Source organism: Lithobates pipiens, unplaced genomic scaffold (assembly GCF_037356315.1).
Source record: "Lithobates pipiens isolate NorthernLeopardFrog02 unplaced genomic scaffold, aLitPip1_a1.2 Scaffold_10, whole genome shotgun sequence".
NCBI lineage: Eukaryota > Metazoa > Chordata > Amphibia > Anura > Ranidae > Lithobates > Lithobates pipiens.
The window spans coordinates 142,692,043-142,712,614 of NW_027507686.1; the positions used below are offsets into that span (position 1 = coordinate 142,692,043).

The 20,572-nt window shown below is 47.2% G+C and overlaps 2 protein-coding genes across 2 annotated transcripts in view; one reads left to right on the top strand and one right to left on the bottom strand.

Moving 5' to 3' along the window:
• Positions 1-2,740: 2,740 nt before the first annotated feature.
• LOC143934609 (uncharacterized) lies at positions 2,741-19,722 on the bottom strand. Its single transcript, XM_077458362.1, has 5 exons — positions 19,620-19,722; positions 15,570-16,645; positions 7,757-7,848; positions 7,361-7,560; positions 2,741-6,685 (listed from the first exon to the last, which is right to left on the bottom strand). Exons 2-4 carry the CDS (start codon positions 16,539-16,541, stop codon positions 7,443-7,445), a joined length of 1,182 nt encoding a protein of 393 aa, XP_077314488.1. The 5' UTR covers positions 16,542-16,645; positions 19,620-19,722; the 3' UTR covers positions 2,741-6,685; positions 7,361-7,442.
• HEATR3 (HEAT repeat containing 3) overlaps positions 19,684-20,572 on the top strand; it is a 126,909-nt gene continuing 126,020 nt past the window's right edge. Inside the window, exon 1 of the mRNA XM_077458350.1 lies at positions 19,684-19,872. Within this exon, the coding sequence (XP_077314476.1) occupies positions 19,699-19,872 (174 nt within the window). The 5' untranslated portion in view covers positions 19,684-19,698. The remainder of the gene's footprint in view (positions 19,873-20,572) is intronic.

The following is a 20,572-nucleotide window of genomic DNA, read 5'->3' on the forward strand; positions in this document are numbered from 1 at the left end:
TTTCTCCCGTAGACTTTTACAGGGTGTTCCACGGCTTTTTGAATTTGCTGTGAACACCCCAAATTGTTTGCTGTTCAGCGAACAGGCAATGTTCGTGTCGAACATGAGTTCGACGCGAAGCTCATCCCTAATCCTGGCCACATACAGAGGCCCAACATACAGGGAGCACCTTCAGGTGTTCTAGGGACATAAATTACACACCTAATTTGCTGACAACCTATCACACGTTTGAAGGCCCTGGAGCATCAGGACAATGGAAACGCCCACAAAATGACCCCATTTTGAAAAGAAATCCCAACTTAGACCCCATTTTGGAAAGAAATCCCAACTTATATTCTATGAGGCATAATGAGTCTTTTGAACACACGGAAAAAATGTGGAAAGAAAATGAAAACACATTTTTTACACATTTTTACTACACTGATGGGCGCTGATGAGGGTCCACTTACTGATATGCACTGTATTGACACTGATGAGGCACTATAGAGCACGGATGTGGCACTGATGGGGCACTAATGTAGTACTGTAGGGCACTGCTGGGTACAGATGTGACACTGCTGGGGCAGTGCTGGGCACAGTTGGGGCACTGTTGGGTACTGATGTGACACTGCTGGGGCACATATGTGCACTGATGGGTACAGATGTGCACTGTAGAGCATTGCCTGGCACAAATGTGGCATGGCTGGGTATTGATATGGCACTGCTTTGGCACAGGTGTGGCACTGCTGAGGCACAGATCTGCACTGCTGGGTCACTGTAGCACATGGCTGGACACAAATGTGGCATGGCTGGGTACTGATGTGGCACAGCTGGTTACTGATATGACACTGATGGGACACAGATGGGCACTGATGTTGCACTGCTGGAGCACAGATGGGCACTTGGAATACATGCAAAAAAAAATCAAGCAGCCTCAAGTTGCAGCTTCTCCCTCCTCTGCTCACACAATCAGGGTGAGGAGAGGAGAGAACTGGACATGACACCGGTTCGTGGACAGTGATCGCTCTGGATCCGCTGGATGGAGTGATCACATGGCAAAGGGGCGGGTACTAGGTACCCGTAGCATCATGGATCGGGGTAAAGAGCCAATCCCAGCAGCCATTTACCCCGATCTACATCGGGCCCCGAGTACACGGCGAGCATGGACACTCTTGTGCGTGCACCCCAGGGGGTGTGTGGGGATCATGATTCTGGGGGGACATCATTGTGCGCCATCCCAGAATTATCCGACCACACTGTAGCCATCATTCGGCTATGGCCCGGTCGTAAAGTTTGTGTAATGGTGTCCCAATACTTTTGGTAATATAATGTATGTGTGATTGGACAGAGGTGGAGAGAGAGGAACAGGACTACCTAGGAAGACAAGATGAAGTAGATTGTGCATTTTATACCTGGGGAGCCAGAGGCAGAAGAGAACACTGTGGTGGGATGGGATCCTCCATATAGAGATGAGACAGTTTGAGCCGCCAAACAGTTCTTTTCAAGCATAGAGAACTTCCACTTCATGATGTGACCATTGGTGTGTTTTAGGGCACCTGAGGCATTATAGATGCCGACATTACAGACCAGCTTTTTTAAAGGCAAACTCGGGGCTCAACCCCCCCCCTTCTCACTAGATTCAATGGGTTCAGTTACAGGGAGGGTTACTCTTGGGGCTATAGGGGGGGGATTAGTATTAGGGTTACAGGGAGGGTTATTCTTGGGGATATAGGAAGGGATAGTATTGGGGTTACAGAGAGGGTTATTCTTGGGGTTACAGGGGGGTATTCTTGGGGATATAGAGAGGGTTAGAATTGGGTTTACAAGGAGGGTTATTCTTGGGGATATAGGGAGGGTTAGTATTGGGGTTACAGGGAGGGTTATTCTTAGGGGTATAGGGAGGGTTAGTATTAGGGTTACATGGAAGATTATTCTTGGGGATATAGGAAGGGTTAGTATTGGGGTTACAGGGGGGGTTATTCTTGGGGATATAGGGAGGGATAGTATTGGGGTTACAGGGGGGGTTATTGTTGGGGATATAGGGAGGGATAGTATTGGGGTTACAGGGAGGGTTATTCTTGGGGATATAGGGAGGGTTAGTATTGAGGTTACAGGGAGGGTTATTCTTGGGGATATAGGGAGGGTTAGTATTGGGGTTACAGGGAGGGTTATTCTTAGGGGTATAGGGAGGGTTAGTATTAGGGTTACAGAAAAGGTTATTCTTGGGGATATAGGAAGGGATAGTATTGGGGTTACAGGGAGAGTTATTCTTGGGGATATAGGGAGGGTTAGTATTGGGGTTAAAGAGAGGGTTATTATAGGGGAAATAGGGAGGGTTAGTATTGGGGTTACAGGGAGGTTTATTCTTGGGGATATAGGGAGGGTTAGTACTGGGATTACATGGAGGGTTATTCTTGGGGATATAGGGAGGGATAGTATTGGGGTTACAGTGAAGGATGTTCTTGGGGATATAGAGAGGTATAGTATTGGGGATATAGGGAGGGATAGTATTGGGGTTACTGGGAGGGATAGTGTTGGGAATATAGGGAGGGATAGTATTGGAGTTACAGGGGCGGTTATTCTTGGGGATATAGGGAGGGATGGTATTGTGGTTACAGGGAGGGTCAGAGAGAGCTATTGAGCTATATAGTAAACAGCAGGCTTTTTTTCAGCCAAGGTGCTTAGGATAGCCTAGAAAATACTTGAAAAGGAGCTGAGTGCTCCACCTCCTGGCTGTAAATGAGAATACAAAACAATCATATTGTACAAAAAATATATTATTCAAAAGTGCTTAATAAAATCCATACATAAACGCATTCCTTTTGGTTTACATTTTATTCCAATTTGCACAGCAGATTTCTCCCTGGAGACACAAAGCAGTTAGCAGTTGAGGCAGCCATCTTGGCAATTGCGTTGGCCGGGAATCAAACCCGGGTCAGATGCTGGATAACATAGATAAGGATGTATATTCATCTGTCTTCTTGATTCCTGGAGTAGAGACGTGGGGTCTGCTTCATGTTTTTCTATGTCTTCCCAGGATGTTGGTTCAAGTATGCTGTGTGTTTTGACAGTGTATAACAGCTTGTGGGGTGGTATTCCCTTTTAGTCTGAGTGGATCTTCTGACTTCAGGCAGTTCAGCAGGATCTGGTGGGGAACTTGAGTTAGGCGATATGAGTTCCACCCTCTTGTTCTGACTCCTGCACAGGTTTGCTTTGGTCAAACATTTCTTCTGGTGTGCTTGGCATATTCACTTCACAGCTTTCAGGGACCAGTGTTTATGGTGATGGGCTCTCATAGTTACATAATTAGTAAGGTTGAATAAAGACACTAGTTCATCCTGGGTGAGTACACACTCACATCAGTTCCTACCATCAAGGATTTCAAGGATATCACCAATTAACCTACCAGCATGTCTTTGGAGTGTGGGAGGAAACCGGAGTACCCGAAGGAAACCCACGCAGGCACAGGGAGAACATGCAAACTTCGAGCAGGTAGTGTCATGGTTGGGATTTGAACCAGTGACCCTTTTTACTGCTAGGCGAAAGTGCTAACCACTACACCACTGTGCTGCCCGAATATAAGAAACGCATACCGAATATAAGAAAAGCACACAGATATAAGAAAAGCACACGGATATAAGAACCGCACACCGAATATAAGAAACGCACGCCAATATAAGAAAAGCACAAGAATATAAGAAACACACACGAATATAAGAAACGCACACCGAATATAAGAAAAGCACACCGAATATAAGAAACACACACGAATATAAGAAAAGCACACGAATATAAGAAAAGCACACTGATAAAAACTGGCCCATGTGCGCCCAGTCTGAAGGGGTGTGCACTAGACGAAGGCAATTGGGAAAAACTGAACATTAGGCTCTATGATGTTGACATGAGCCTCCTCATAATACATGGGCCAGGCTGTAAAGTCCATTGTCCTGTCTCTCTGATGGTAGAAATATGTCACATAAGTGTTGCTGCGCCTCTGGCTCTATGACGTTGTTATGAGGCTATTCATGGTACATCGGCCATGGTGTAATCAGATTCTCCTGGCAGTATGCCATTGGGAAGAAGTCCTGTGGTGGCTGCTGAATCTGGTAGCCAAAGTCATAGATATAATTCTACTCCCCTGGCTCTATGAAGTTGTTATGAATGAATGTGTTCACACCGTGGCCAATGTACCATGAAGAGCCTCATAACCAAGTCATAGAGCCAGGGGAGCAGAATTAAATCTATGATATATTATATCCATGAAGATGATACATGGTACATCGGCCACGGTGTAAACACATTCTCCTGGCAGTATGCCATTGGGAAGAAGTCCTGTGGTGGCTGCTGAATCTGGTAGCCAAAGTCATAGATATAATTCTGCTCCCCTGGCTCTATGATGTTGTTATGAGGCTCTTCATGGTACATCGGCCACGGTGTAAACACATTCTCCTTGCAGTATGCTGTTGGGAAGAAGTCCTGTGGTGGCTGCTGAATTTGGTAGCCAAAGTCATAGATATAATTCTGCTCCCCTGGCTCTATGACGTTGTTATGAGCCTCTTCATGGTACAGCGGCCACGGTGTAAACACATTCTCCTGGCAGTATGCCATTGGGAAGAAGTCCTGTGGTGGCTGCTGAATCTGGTAGCCAAAGTCATAGATATAATTCTGCTCCCCTGGCTCTATGATGTTGTTATGAGGCTCTTCATGGTACATCGGCCACGGTGTGAACACATTCTCCTGGCAGTATGCTGTTGGGAAGAAGTCCTGTGGTGGCTGCTGAATCTGGTAGCCAAAGTCAGATATAATTCTGCTCCCCTGGCTCTATGACGTTGTTATGAGCCTCTTCATGGTACATCGCCCACGGTGTAAACGCATTCTCCTGGCAGTATGCCGTTGGGAAGAAGTCCTGTGGTGGCTGCTGAATCTGGTAGCCAAAGTCATAGATATAATTCTTCTCCCCTGGCTCTATGACATTGTTATGAGCCTCTTCATGGTACATCGGCCACGGTGTAAACACATTTTTCTGGCAGTATGCCGCTGGGAAGAAGTCCTGTGGTGGCTGCTGAAACTGGTAGCCAAAGTCATCGATATAATTCTGCTTCTCTGGCTCTTTTAGGTTCATATGAGCCTCCTCATAATCCATTGGCTAGAGTGTGAAGAGATTCTCCTGTCTGACTGCTGGTGATGGCTGAAGAGAGACCATTTGCTCTGCCAATTGTTGAAGAGCCGCCTTATAATGGTTCTCCATTGGATTCGGTACTGGTCCATGGATGTTCAGTGGTAATATTGGAGACCAGTCAATTGGTTCCTCCTTCTGACACTCACTGTCATCACTACAGTCAGCAAAATGAGGCTTCTTCTCTGGCGATAATGGTGGAGGTGAAAATAAGTCCATTGGTGTCATCTTCAGACTGTTGCTCATGAATGAAAATCCTGTGAAATACTCCTGCTCATATGGTGATATTGGAGCCTCCCAGTCCAAGTAGTTGATAAATTCATTCAATGGCATGCTGTTATTTGATGGTTCCTCACAAATCTAGAAAGAGAAAAAGACATTCATTACTGCTTCTAATTGATACAGAGAATGGTAACAAAGTATGGTGAACCCCACCCCCAAAGTGCAGCAGATTTCACCAAGTAGGCTCCTTCCACCCTAGCTCCCTCTAGTGGTCAGATAACATACACAATAATTATCTCCAATAATGAACAGAAATCAATCAGACCCTACCGTATGATTATATAGTGATCACAAATTCATAGACAGGTCTGAAAAGTCTGTTTAAAGCAAATGTCTTAGATGGTGAAGAGCCTGCTGCTGAAAATCTCCCCTCCCCGTCCAATGTCTTTGGACTCTATTATCTGTATACTTACTGGTTCAGATTCAAGCCGCGTACACACGTGGCGGACTGTCTGGCCAACTTAGTCCGTCAGACAATCCGACGGACAGTCCGTCATACTTTCGAATGAACGGACTTGCCCACACACGGCACTTTTTGAGCGGACTAATACGGCGGACTAAGTCCGCCATACTATCCGCCCTACTTTTGAAATGAACGGACTCGCCCACACACGCGGAGGAAAGTCCGCTCATTTCGAGCGGGTCTCCAGGTAGGCGGGGCCCGCGACGGAGACGTCGCTGGCCCTGCCGCCTGGTATGGACTTAAAGGGGAACCCCAACGCCGAAAAAAATCAGCGTGGGGGTCCCCCCCAAGTCCACAACAGACCCTTGTCCGAGCACGCTACCCGGCCGGCCAGGAAAGGGAAGCGAGCGAGCACCCCCCCTCCTGAGCCGTACCAGGCCACGTGCCCTCAACATGGGGGGTGCCTTGGGGAAGGGGGGGCCGCGCGGCCACCCCACCCCAAAGCACCTTGTCCCCATGTTGATGAGGACAAGGGCCTCTTCCTGACAACCCTGGCCGTTGGTTGTCGGGGTCTGCGGGCGGGGGGCTTATCGGAATCCGGGAGCCCCCTTTAATAAGGGGACCCCCGGATACCGGCCCCCCACCCTATGTGAATGAGTATGGGGTACAATGTACCCCTACCCATTCACCTGTGAAAAAAAAAGTACAAAAAAAACATAACACAGGGTTAAAATATTTTATTGCACAGCTCCGGGGGTCTTCCGTCTTCGGGGGTCTTCTCGCCGGACTCCTCAGCTATCTTCTTGTAGCTCTTTTGCTAGTGGAGGAGAATTTTTTTGCAAGACCTGTAGAAACATAAGAGAAAGAGGGATGAGCACATTGTCAGACCAGGCAGAGGACAGAGATGACAACATAGTGACATATGTGATATATAAAGCTCATGCATGACTAAAATTGCAGTGAAACGGCATCAAACTGAAGTGGAGCTTGCGAATATTGGAGGTGGGGCTTAAACAGGATGTATAGTCAAAACCCCCTTTTTTTTTTTACATGTTGGATAAAATAGAAAGGGATTAAACACTCTGGGGCTTTGCCTAGAGGTGCCCTTTAATTGCCCCATTTAAAGTAGGTGGATGAAGGTATACTGACCCCAATAGCTCAATTTTCACAAGCGCTCCCCATGTTAAAGAGGAGAAGGGAAACAGTGGGTGAGCAGTTACTGGAGGTTTTACCCCATTCATATGTGTGAAATGGGCCAGGCAGATGAATCCATCTACACTCGGCCTCAATGTCCCCTACAAAGAAGCCCCAACACTGCTCCATGACTCAGAACTTCCCAGCTTTTGCTGGGGATATTGTTCTAGCCTGGAAACCCATTAAAAGCAACCGGGGCACCAGTGGAGACATTCTCTATTTAGTGGAAGTGGAGCACCCCTTTATCTCTTCTCCATATCCAACCATAATAATGGGTATATCTTGATACATTTTATAATTAAATCTGATATCGGGAGCATACTTACTTCTGGGGCCATGTAGATTGGTGTCCCTGTATGTTCGTTACTTCTCTTAGTCTCGGTAACTCCCTTCGCTGACAATCCAAAATCAGCAACTCTGGCGTGGCCAGCGTTGTCTAAGAGAATGTTTTCTGGCTTCAGATCTCTGTGAATGATCTTTGTCGTGCAGGAATTGCAGGCCCCAAATAATTTCCGCTGTTAGGTTTCTGATGGGGAGAGAAATACATGGATTAGCATCAAAAATCATCACACACCAGTTAATGGTAAAGATAAAGTGACTTCTCCCTATAGTACATAGGGGTATAGATGGATGGGATCAGCTGGAGGGGCCTGGATAGGTCATTGCCTGTTCTCAGTGGTCAGCCTCCCCCGACTCCAAAGTGACCCCGACATCAAACTTACCTTAAGGTGTCCAGAGGAAGTGGAGCTGAATTTCTTATCAGGTCGGAGAGATCTCCTCCACTTAGGTACTCCATAACAAAGGCCAGATGGTTCTGTGAAAATAGGAAAAACAGGTTACGTTATAGAAATTGAAGTTTTCACTTTGTGAAGGAATATATGAAGACACGCACACCAGCAGAGAGTGCAGTGTGGCATCTTTACTAAATGCTTCCTGGGGAGTAGGGATGAGCTTCGTGTTCGAGTCGAACATACGTTCGACTCGAACATCGGCTGTTTACCCGTTCGGCGAATTCCGAACGTTATGGGCCGTTTGCGCCAAATTCGTGTGGCGCTCCCGGCCCACAATGCACTGCGTCATCGCAGTGCATTGCTGTCTCATGATTGGCCAAGCATGCACTGTGACCCTGCATGCTTGGCCAATCACAGCGCCAGCAGCGAGGAGAGCCATGATTGGCCACAGGCAGGATGCCTGTGGCCAATCATAGCTCAGGCTGTGTAGTACACGCCCCACACTATATAAGGCCGCCAGCGCGGCGGCCTTGTGTAGTGTGTTGGCGTCTGAAGCAGTTAGTGGGTGTTCTGTGTACCTTCAACACAGTATACACTGATCGTTATCGGCCGATTTTCGATCTTGCTCTTCTGTAGTGGTTGTTGTCTGCGTGCCCTGACCGCAGTATACACCGCTATATTCACCTCACCTATATAGCTAGTGATCTATCTTTTATAATAGAGCTTGCAGTCAGTAGTGTTAGAAGCTTGTGCGTGCTGTCTGCGTGCTCTGTACCCAGTACACACCGCTATATCCACCTACATAGCTGTTCTCTATTTGAGCCCACTTGCCATCTGCAGGAGTTATTGGAAGTTGTGTGTGCCTCCAGCACAGTATACATCTGTATATACCCCTTTATCTCTGGTGTTCTATAATAAAGGCATCTGCAGGAGTTAGTGGGTGTTTTGTGCCTCCAGCACAATATAGACCTGTATCTACCCTTTATTGCTGTTCTCTAATAGAGCCATCTGCAGGGCTTAGTGGGTGTTGTGTGACTCCATTACAGTATACCCCTTTATCTCTGGTGTTCTATAATAAAGGCATCTGCAGGAGTTAGTGGGTGTTGTGTGCCTCCAGCACAATATACACTACCCAACTGCTGTTTTACCCAACTCCCTTCAGGCCATTACCATGTCTGGAAGGCCAGCAAGGAGAGGCAGACAGGCGCGAGCCGATAAAAGAGGGCAAGCAGGCTCTGTGTCTAGAGACAACAGTGCTGGTCGTGGACGCAGTGCATTGTCATCAGCACGTGGCCATGGGACACGCTTGTCCTTTTCAGCAGCTGGACATGTTGAACCGCAACATGCCAACGACTTGGTAGAGTGGATGACCAAGCCCTCTTCATCCTCCTCATCCTCTCTCACCCAGTCTCAGGGTACTAGCAAAGCAGCTGCCAACGCATCGTCTTCCCTCCTCTCAATGTCATCATCAGTGACTCCTTCCCTAGACCCACCACGTCCTCCTGAGGAGCCTCCTGAACTCTTTGAGCACAGTGTTGGGTACATGCTCCAGGAGGATGCCCAGTGTTTTGTAGGCACTGATGATGACACTCAGCTAGAGGAAGGCAGTAGCGTGAATGCAGAGAGAGGGGATGCTCAAGAAGGACAGCAATCTGGCAGTCATGTTCCACAAGCTGCAGCATATTGCCAGGTTTGCTACAGCGATGAAGAGGGAGGGGATGATGAGGGCACTGACTCCACGTGGGTGCCTGGTAGGAGAGAGGAGGAGGAGGAGGAGGAGGCACATGTCCAATGAGGCAGGATGCCCTCCGGGGGCCAGCTTAGGGGCAGCACACCGATTGAATCACACCGCAGAGCTCCGCCTGTGCAGGGCACTGCCTCTGCGCGTTATTCTAAAAGTTCTTTGGTGTGGGCCTTTTTTGAGACGAGTGCATCAGATCGCACCGCTGCTATTTGCAACATATGTCTCAAGCGTATCTTGCGTGGCCAAAACATCAGCCGCTTGGGCACCACATGCTTGACCAAACATATGTTGACCTGCCATGCAGCTCGTTGGCAAGCGTACCTCAAAGACCCACACCAAAGAACAAAGCGGACCTCTCCTTGCTCCTCATCAGCTGGCATCTCCAACCCCACTAGACCTTCAGTCCTCTCTGAAACCTGCTCTGAGAGGAATGAAGGTGTAGAATTAGGTGTGTCACAGCCAAGTGCTTCCGGGCACTCTGCTAGCAGTACACCCACGTCCGATTATAGCAGGCAAATGTCCCTGCCCCAGCTGCTGGACCGGCGAAAGAAGTTCACTCCCAGCCATCCACATGCCCAGCGGTTGAATGCTAGCTTGGCTAAATTGCTAGCACTTCAACTGCTGCCTTTTCAGTTGGTAGACTCGGCCCCCTTCCGTGAGTTTTTACAATGTGCGGTTCCTCAGTGGCAGGTCCCCAAACGCCACTTTTTCTCATGGAAGGCGATTCCGGCTCTCTACCGGCATGTGGAAGGCAATGTCCTTGCCTCGCTGGACAGGGCGGTCCGCGGTAAGGTGCATATTACCGCTGACTCATGGTCCAGCAGGCATGGACAGGGACGTTGCCTGTCTTTCACGGCCCATTGGGTCACTCTTCTGGCAGCTGGGAAGGATGCAGGACAAGGTGCAGTAGTGTTGGAGGTTGTTCCGCCACCACGCCTCCAAAATGCTACTATTGGTTGTGACACACCTCTCTCCTCCACCCGCTCCTCTTCTTCTTCCTCCATGGCCTCTTCCAGTTCTCTGTCCTCAGAACCAGCAATGCTCCGTAGGCGTTCCAGGGGCTACGCAAGTACGCAGGCAAAACGATGCCATGCCGTGCTTGCGCTGGTTTGTTTGGGGGACAGGAGCCACACTGGGGCGGATGTTTTGTCAGCTCTGCAGGGGCAGGCCGAGAGGTGGTTGACGCCAGGCCAGCTTAAGCCAGGAATGGTGGTTTGTGACAATGGCACCAACCTACTCTCCGCCCTCCGACAGGGACAACTGACCCATGTGCCCTGTGTAGCTCATGTCCTTAACCTGGTGGTGCAGCGGTTCTTGGGCAGGTACCATTACAGGATGTCCTAAAGCAGGCCAGGAAAGTCTGTGTGCATTTCCGCCGATCATTTAATGCCTGTGCTCGGCTGGCTGAGCTCCAAAAGGAGTTGAACCTGCCCAAGAACCGCCTTATATGTGACATGCCCACCAGGTGGAACTCAACGTTGGCCATGCTGCAGCGGCTGCACACGCAGCAGAGGGCCATCAATGAGTACCTGTGCGACTACGGCACCAGGACAGGGTCAGGGGGGCTCGGTTTTTTCTCACCACGCCAGTGGGGCATGATCAGGGATGCATGCACTGTCCTGTCACCGTTTGAGGAGGCCACAAGGATGATGAGCAGTGACAGTGCATGCATCAGTGACACTGTACCTCTTGTCCACCTCTTGGAGCATACGCTGCGTGGAATAATGGACAGGGCACTTGAGGCAGAACAGAGGCAGGAAGAGGAGGACTTCCTTGCCTCTCAAGGCCCCCTTTATCCAGACAGTGTCCCTGCTGTGCCACCCATCACACAGGAAGAGAATGAGGAGGAGGAGGAAGAGGAGGAGGAGGATGATTGTGTCAGCATGGAGGTGGAGGCTGGCACTCAGCATCAGCAGCAGCAGTCTTGTAGGGATGATTTACAGTCCCAAGAAACACGTGGACTTGTACGTGGCTGGGAGGAGGTAGCTGCGGATCATGTTGCCCTTAGTGACCCAGAGGACTCCGGACCGAATGCCTCAGCTAACCTACGCTGCATGGCCTCCCTGATCCTGCAAAGCCTGCGGAAGGATCCTCGTATTCTTCGGATCAAGGACAGGGACCATTACTGGCTGGCCACTCTCCTTGATCCACGGTACAAGGGTAAGGTTGCCGACCTTATCTTGCCATCGCAGAGGGAGCAGAGGATGAGACATCTCCGGGCGGCCTTGCAGAAAGGTCTGTGCAACGCGTTCCCAGAGACTGGGAGGTTACAAACTCCTGGTCCTGGACAACGTGTTGCTGAGGCATCGGTCAGAAGGAGCGGTGGAGAAGGTGGCCATCTGACTGATGCTTTCAGACAGTTTTTTAGTCCGCAGCCCCAAGGTATGATCGGTTCCAGCAACCATCGCCAGCGTCTGATTTACATGGTGCAGGAATACCTAGGGGCAAGGTCAGACTTGGACACCTTTCGCACCGAAAATCCTCTGGCTTACTGGGTCTTGAGGATGGATCACTGGCCAGAGCTTGCACAGTATGCAATTGAGCTACTGGCCTGTCCTGCATCCAGCGTTCTTTCGGAACGCACCTTCAGTGCTGCTGGTGGCTTTGTTACCGATCACAGTGTGCGCCTGTCCACCGAATCAGTTGATCGACTGACCTTCATCAAGATGAATCAGTCTTGGATCACCCACAGCTACCAAGCACCTGAAGCTGATGTAACCGAATAATTTTTTTTGAAATATCACATCCCTTCAAGACTGCCTATGCTGATGCTGAGTGACTGTCCTGTTATGTTGATTGTCTATCCTCTTTCTCCTCCGCTGATATGTTGGAAGAACATTTCTGGTTCTGGGTGATGCCATCAGCCCAATTATTCTGCCCGTTTAACAGGGGCGTTTAATTACAATTTTTGATGCAATGCTTTGCAGCAGGGCTAATTCCTGCAATAAAACTAGAGTATATGGGAGAGGTTGCAGTGTGGTGGCACCAGCACCAGTGCCTAAGGCCCAATTTTTCTGCCCCTGTTTAACAGGGACATGCAATTACAATTCTTGATATAATATTTCACAGGAGGGCCCGTTCCTGTGCCCACCCAGAGTAAATGTGAGGACTTATAGTGTTGTGGCACCAACACCACAACCACCAAAGGTCAATTTTTCTACCACTGTTCAACAATGGCATGTAATTACAATTCTTAATATAATCGTTCACAGCAGGGCGCTCCAGCGCCCACCAAGAGTCACTTTCAGGGCTTACAATGTTGTGGCAAAACCAACACCTTGTTCCGCCATTTCTGCAGAGCATATAGGGCAGGCCCCTACTTTCAAACATCCAACTTACAAACATCTCCTACTTGCAAATGGAAGGAGACAACAGCAAGTGAGATGAAAAAAGATGGACGACAAAACAAATTATACAGGGGTGATAACCCTTCCCTATGTTTTCCAAAAAGCTTAAAAATTGTTTTTTTGACTGGAGCTACACTTTAAAAATGTACCAGTTGAAAATTACAAACAGATTCAACTTAACACAACAAACCTACACAGTCCCTGTCTTGTTTGCACCGCCTGTATACTGCTGTTCTGAGTATATAGGGCCTGGGGGCCACACGCATTTCCTTTTTTTAATATGGGTACGGGGTTCCCCTTAATATGCGTACAAGACCCAAAGGGGCTGGTAATGGGTAGGGAGGGCTACCCATGCCATTTTTCTCAATGATTTTCAACCATATTGCAGGAACCAGATATAACATTAAAACCGCAAGCAGTTTTAAATGATGTTATTTCCGTTTAATGTCATTTTGTGCAGGGACTGTTCTAAACACAGGAAACACGTGGCACTTCACAGGCATACTACAGACACCCCCCAGGCACCATATTTAACCACTTGCTTACTGGGCACTTAAACCCCCCTCAGTCCCAGACCAATTTTCAGCTTTCAGCGCTGATGCACTTTGAGTGACAATTACGCGGTCATACAACACTGTACCCAAATGAAATTTTTATCATTTTTTTCCCACAAATAGAGCTTTCTTTTGGTGGTATTTAGTTACAGCTCGGAGTTTTATTTTTTGCTAAACAAACAAAAAAAGATGCAAAAAAAAAAAAAAAAAAATCATGTTTTAATAGTTTGTTATAAAATTTTGCAAACGGGTCATTTTTCTCCTTCATTGAAGTGCGCTGATTAGGCGGCACTGATAGGCTGCATTGGTGGGCACTGATGGGCTGCATTGGTGGGCACTGATGGGCTGCATTGGTGGGCACTGATAGGCTGCACTGGTGGGCACTGATAGGCATAGTTAAGGCGGCACTAATAGGCACAGATAAGGCGGCACCGATGGGCACAGATAAGGCGGCACTGATGGGCAAAGATGGGCACAGATAAGATGGCACGGATGGGTGGCACGGATAAGTGGCACGGATGGGTGGCACGGATGGGCACTGATAGGTACCACAGATAGATGGGACTGATGGGCACTGATAGGTGGCTCTGATAGGTGGCACTGCTGGGCACTGATGGGCGGCACTGCTGGGCACTGATGGGCGGCACTGGGGTGCAGCACCTTTGAGGCAGATTTTGGGTGGCACTGTGGGTGGCACTGTGGGTGGCACTGTGGGCACTGCTGGGTGGCACTGTGGGCACTGCTGGGTGGCACTGTGGGCACTATGGGCACTGCTGGGTGGCACTGACAGGGGGGCACTTACTTTATTTCAGGATGGCACTGCGGGTGGCAGGTGGGCACTGGCAGGGGGCAGGTGTCCGCTTTTATTGCTGGCCGTGATCGGGACTGATGTCCCGAACACGGCCGCCGGCGATCGGCTTTTTTTTTTTCTCCTCGCGCTGTCAGCGCGAGGAGGAATACTCCTCCGTTTTATCACATGATCAGCTGTCATTGGCTGACAGCTGATCACGTGATAAGGGGTCGGGATCGACCCCTTACACGGATCGGTGATCAGGCGAGTCTCACGGACTCGCCGATCACAGAGCGCGCCACGCGCGCCCCTCAGGGGGCGCGCAGGCCGCTCGTAACCGGGACGACGTCAATAGACGTAGTCCCGGCAATCTAGGTCCGCGCTAATGCCGTCATTCGGCAATAGCGCGGATCCCAAGTGGTTAAAGGAATATTTCACTTTTTTTTCACTTTAATCGTCATTAAAATCAGTGCTCCCGCCAAAACTGCCATTTTTAAAAACATTTTAGGCATTGACCCATGTCCCCTGGGGCAGGAGTCAGGTCCCCAAACCCTTTTTAGGACAGTATCTTGCATATTAGCCTTTAAAATTAGCACTTTTAATTTCAAACGTTCGAGTCCCATAGACTTCAATGGGGTTCTAAAGTTCGTACGAATTTGGGGTCTGTTCGAAAATTCTGGTGCGAACCGAACCGGGGGGGTGTTTGGCTCATCCCTACTGGGGAGGAACTCAGGAAACCTGGACAGAGAAGAATATTAGACCGCCATTGCTGGAAGACCTTTACCACAATACTAGTTTTGTCTGGTTGTTATGGTGGCCCAATGACTTCTATATTTTGGCTTCCCATCCTGGAAGATGTATGTCGATCAGGAGTCCTGACTTCTCCTGCCTTGCTAGTTGTAGACGTGTTCTGACTCAGTGACTCAAAGTTTTAAGGCCAGAGATAGCCAGGCAATTAGTAATGTCTGAAGTCAGTAATGGTGGCCTCTCAGTATGTGGTTTCTTGAAGGAAAGCCTCTACTCTGTACAGTTTATATCACTAAGCTCTAGCCTTGTAGGAAGCACTCTAAAGACTTCTTCTTTCACCTTTACTGCATTGCCCTGATCTACAGCCAGAGCCCTCAGAAGAACCTGATGTGGGACACAAGTTAAGCTTTCTTCTGCCTCCTCTAATTCAGCACTTAGTGCCTGAAGGACTAGATGACAGGTCTCAACACTGTCATCTCATGGGGCAGGGGGATGCTTAGCCATGTGTAAGTTTTGACTCCCAAAAAAGTCACCATTTGCATAACTATTGTAGGGGGTCTGGATCAATAGTGGAGCGCAGTACAGGAAAGAGAAGAAGAAATTGGGAGATTAAAAGACTTACGTTTGTTTGGAAAGATCCATAAATATGGGTGATGTATGGGCACTCTCTGCCTTCTTCCAGAATCCATCTTTCTGTGAGTGCCATGTAGGGTCCAAATCTCAGTAGTTTTCTCTTTGAGATGAACTTCACTGCCAGCTTTTGGTCAGTGGCTGGATGGGTGGCCAACACCACTTTCCCAAAGCTCCCCTCTCCAAGTTCCTTATGGAAGGTGAAGGTTTCAGCATATACTTTCCTGATACTGCAGGATGGGACCAGTTCAGATGTCTTCTTGTTCATGGTGGGGATGGATGAAGGTGGACTCTGCCCAGACATTTTGTCTCCAAGATATGAAGGGACCAAAGGTGATGACTTACTTATTTTGCACTTTGGAGGTTGTTGTTGCTTTATGAAGTTGGCAAATGATGCCCAAAATTTGTTTTCAACCTCACCATTAGAAGGAGTGAGTGAATTTTGCTGGTTCTCATTAACTGTATCCAGTTTAATCTCACTGGTGGATGGAACCAGTGCAGTTTGCTCACCCTCAATTGTAGATGAGGAGACTGTACTTGGTTGGTCCTCCACAGTTATAGCCAGAGTTGCCTCGTCACTGGTGGATGAAACCAGTGCAGTTTGCTCACCCTCAATGGTAGATGGGGAGACTGCACTTGGTTGGTCCTCCACAGTCATAGCCAGAGTTTCCTCGTTGTCACTGGTGGATGAAACCAGTGCAGTTTGCTTGCCCTCAATGGTAGATGGGGAGACGGCACTTGGTAGGTCCTCCACAGTCATAGCCGGTGTTGCCTCATTGTCACTGGTGGATGAAACCAGTGCAGTTTGCTCACCCTCAATGGTAGATCGGGAGACTGCACTTGGTTGGTCCTCCTCAGTCATAGCCGGTGTTGCCTCGTTGTCACCGGTGGATGGAACCAGTGCAGTTTGCTCACCCTCAATGGTAGATGGGGAGACTGCACTTGGTTGGTCTTCCACAGTCATAGCCGGTGTTATTGGCTCTCTGTCACTGGTGGATGGAACCAGTGGGTTGTCCTCCCCCTCCAAGGTGGGGGTGGTAACACTGGGAGATGATGGATCATATTCTCCTGGAGAGAGAAAAAATTTTTTTAAATTCTTTCTGTTTTATAATATACAAATCTTTAGACATTAAAATATATTTTCTTATTGTGCATTTATAGCTTCTATATATACATAGACACCCCTCCCCCCGGGAGTTCATTCTCAGCTCTTGGCTTTCTGTGCCAGAACAAGTGTACTGTAAAGTGCTTTAAAAAGCCCACATAACGTCCCTAAGAGCTATTCACCCCCCAAATGTCATGATTTCTACCAAGAGATACCAATCCTAATGTGATATCTCACTGGGCTGAGATCTCGGTGCCAAAGACCACTGATCTTCTACAGGGGGAGCCCATTGTGGTTTATTATGTATGCAGCCTGCGCTGCCTGTTTAGTAGTCCTTGTTTTGTAATGATGCTTCCTCTCAACTCAATGTCATCATTCTGCTAAATCCTAAATAATAATGATCCCAGTATTCTGTATTTATTTATTTATTCTCTATATTATTACATTAGTTATGCAGCAAGGGTGCGATTTGAACTAATATATATATATATATATATATCATCCATATCTATCTCCATATATTACACACATCACACATGCTGGATGGGCCTTTACAGTGTGTGTATATATAATATATATATATATATATATATATATATATATATATATATATATATATAGTAACCAACATTTAAAAATGTCAGTTTTACCATGCTTGCGTGTAGAGGCTCCTTTTTATTAAATTACTTTTTTTTTCTTTTTTTTTTAAATGGTCAAAAATGTATCTCCATTAAAAACACCTGTAAACGAAACTTGGCTAAATGCGAGTTACCACGATTACAGACTGTTACGGCATTTGGCGTTTTCAAATTCCTCTGAACATCCGTCCTGAATACATATTATTATTTTTTGCTTTCCAATAAATACTTCTAAAACTGAACTGCCTAGAAATCACTATAAGGCCCCTTTCACACTGGGGCAGTTTTCAGGCCGGAGGGCTTTCACACTGGAGTGGTGCGCTAGCAGGAAGGTGAAAAAAGTCCTGCTAGCTGCATCGTTGGAGCAGTGAAGGAGCGGTGTATTCACCGCTCTTAAACCGCTCCTAACCATTGAAATCAATGGGACAGCGCGGCTATACCGCCGGCAAAGCGCCACTGCAGTGGCGCTTTGCGGGCAGTTTTAACCCTTTTTCGCCCGCAGACCGCTGCTAGAACAACAGTAAAGCGCCGCTAAAAATAGCAGCGCTTTACCGCCCCAGCGTGAAAGGGGCCTAAAGGTCCCTGTGTACATGTACTGATAAGAGAACATAGAGGAGAGTTCAGGGGCAGCTGAGAAAAAAAACACCCATGTGATCCTAAACGTCTGTTTACCAGCAGCAGTGTACATGAAGACTGCAAGGCTTTATTTATTTATTTTTTTAATTATATAATTTTTTTTTTTTTTTGATCATTGCCATCATCATTTTTCTAAATAATAATGATCCCTGTATCTGTTTTTATTACATTAGTTATACAGAAGAGTTCTATCTGTCACATGACCTGGGCTCGCTTTTAACTGACAAAAAAAAAAAAAAATATATATATATATATATACACACACACATATACACATACACACACACACACACACACACATATATATATACACACACTTTGCTTTTACAATTCAAAATTGTGATGAGTCTGTTGTTTGTTCTCCATATTGGGCAGCCAATGAGATGTGGGCATTCCTCCCACACCTAATTCATACTCCTGCTGGCCAACTGCTATCTGAGATCACCCAACTGCCATGTAAAGGAGTGAGCTGAGATTATATTTGCATAATAAAAATGTATCCAGTATAGAATTCCCTCCAGTTTCCTACATTATAATTGAATAAAATCCTACATACCTTCTCTGTGTCCCTGTCTGGGTTTTAGGTGAATACAGGGGCAGATAGTGTCTGCCCTGAACTCCCGCCTGATACCCTTACACACTCCTCTACGAGGGGCTTTGGGCTGTGCGGGGGGCTGGTTTTCCGCTGGTAAGTCTGCAACCATGTTTGATTGCATATTCGGGTCTCCTAAGTTGATAAACAAAAGATCCGCTGACTTAATCGCACTTCTGTCACTATGAAAACGCGCCAGTTATAAAATAATCAGCAACGTGTCTCAGAACAACAGAGCTCACGTATATCAGGGACTGTCCCTCTAACTGACAAACAATCTAAATATAGATATGGCCATGTCACATGACTTTTTTTAACTGTTAAAAAAAATTAAAATTTGTAAAACTGTTAACCCTTCGCTGCCAGAGACAGTTTTGACATGTCTCGCACACTTGCTACAATAAACATGTTTTTTAGCTAGAAAAATGACTTATAATAGCCAACTATGATATATTTTCTGAAAGCAGGAACCCCAGAGAATTAAATGGTGGTGGTTGCCATATTTTACATCACACGATATTCATACAGCTGTTTATTAAATGCAAATTTTCAGGGAAAAAACACACTTAAATGCATTTTAGTGCACACAAATACCACATAATACCTATTTTTTTTTTTTTAAATATGAGACATGAGGTTGAGATGAGTAAATAGATACCCAAAAAGTCAAGATTTAACAATTGTATAAAACGTGGGTTGCGCTAACTCTTTAAATTCCACCTCTAGCGGCCGGCGGCAAAAAAACGGGAAATTCAATTTCCCGGGACAAACTGAATTTCCCGGGACAAAATTAATTCGGGACAAATGTCCTAACCCCGGGAATGTCCCGGGAAATTCGGGACAGTTGCCAACTATGCTATATATATATCAGACCAAAATGAGAGACAAATGAGGAGTGAGGGACTTTGCTCCAAATCAAGGACAGTTGGGAGCTATGTTATATGGACGTGGCTTTGTGCACGCAATCTCAACAATTACAAGAGTTGTCAACATATTTTGGTCATATAGTGTATCTGTACATTCTAGTGCTAGCACGTCAGCATTCCCATTCTAGATCTTTCATTCGCTTACCCCCTCCATGTGTAGGTGTAACATGTTTTACAATTGTTGATAAAGTTCTTCGAGGAAAAAAAAAAAGCGTCAGGCTGCCATGACGTTGTACGGAGTTGTGGGAGCCGCCCCTTTCTTAGTGATCATGGGGAAGAGCCGGGCTCGGAGATTTAAGGCGGCGGGCTATGCTCCTACCCCCGCTGTCAAACAAGCAGCAGAGCCCGAGGATCCGGCGGAGGGGGAATCCCTGCACGCCGAGGATCTTCTACAGAAAGTAAGTGCTCTGTATCCATCGCCTGCCTGGGTGTCATGTCTGCGCTCTACCGAGTCCATGTGTGTGTGAGGAGGGGGCCATTGTCCGGGAGGGGGTGCTATGTCTGTCCGAGTCAGGATCACATACATGTTGTGGGTGACCTACTACAGATCGCTACATTAACGACTCGGAACAACACATGTGATTGCTCTGTTATCGCTGACTAACAAATTAAGCTTGATTTATAGAAAAAAGTGGGCGGAACTCGGGAAAATGGGCGGAGCTCCTCGTTCACTGTGTGTTTTGTGGCAGCTGCATGTTATTAGGAGATGAGGGCCCGCCCCCTTCAGCTGGCTTGCCAACTTTCACTTCTGATTGGTATAGCTCCGTGACCCCAGAAATGTACATTCTATTAGGTGGAAGCAGAAATGAGGGCACAACTTTTATCATTTTGTACAGAGTAAGGAAAGGTGATGACCACATTCGTTATTTATTTATTTTTGGCATTGGTCTCCCATCACTTAATGTCCAAAGTCATAACAGGAAGTGAGAGGAAATCCCTGCCTGTCACTAGAGCTGGTGTCCCCATTGGAAGGTTTCCCCTCTGTTACTGTTTTGGAGACAACACAACATTTTAGTTCAACTTTCAGTAATAACACAAAAACGAACAAATAAAGGAGACACAGACCACAATAAAATCCTGACATGGGTTCTAATCCCT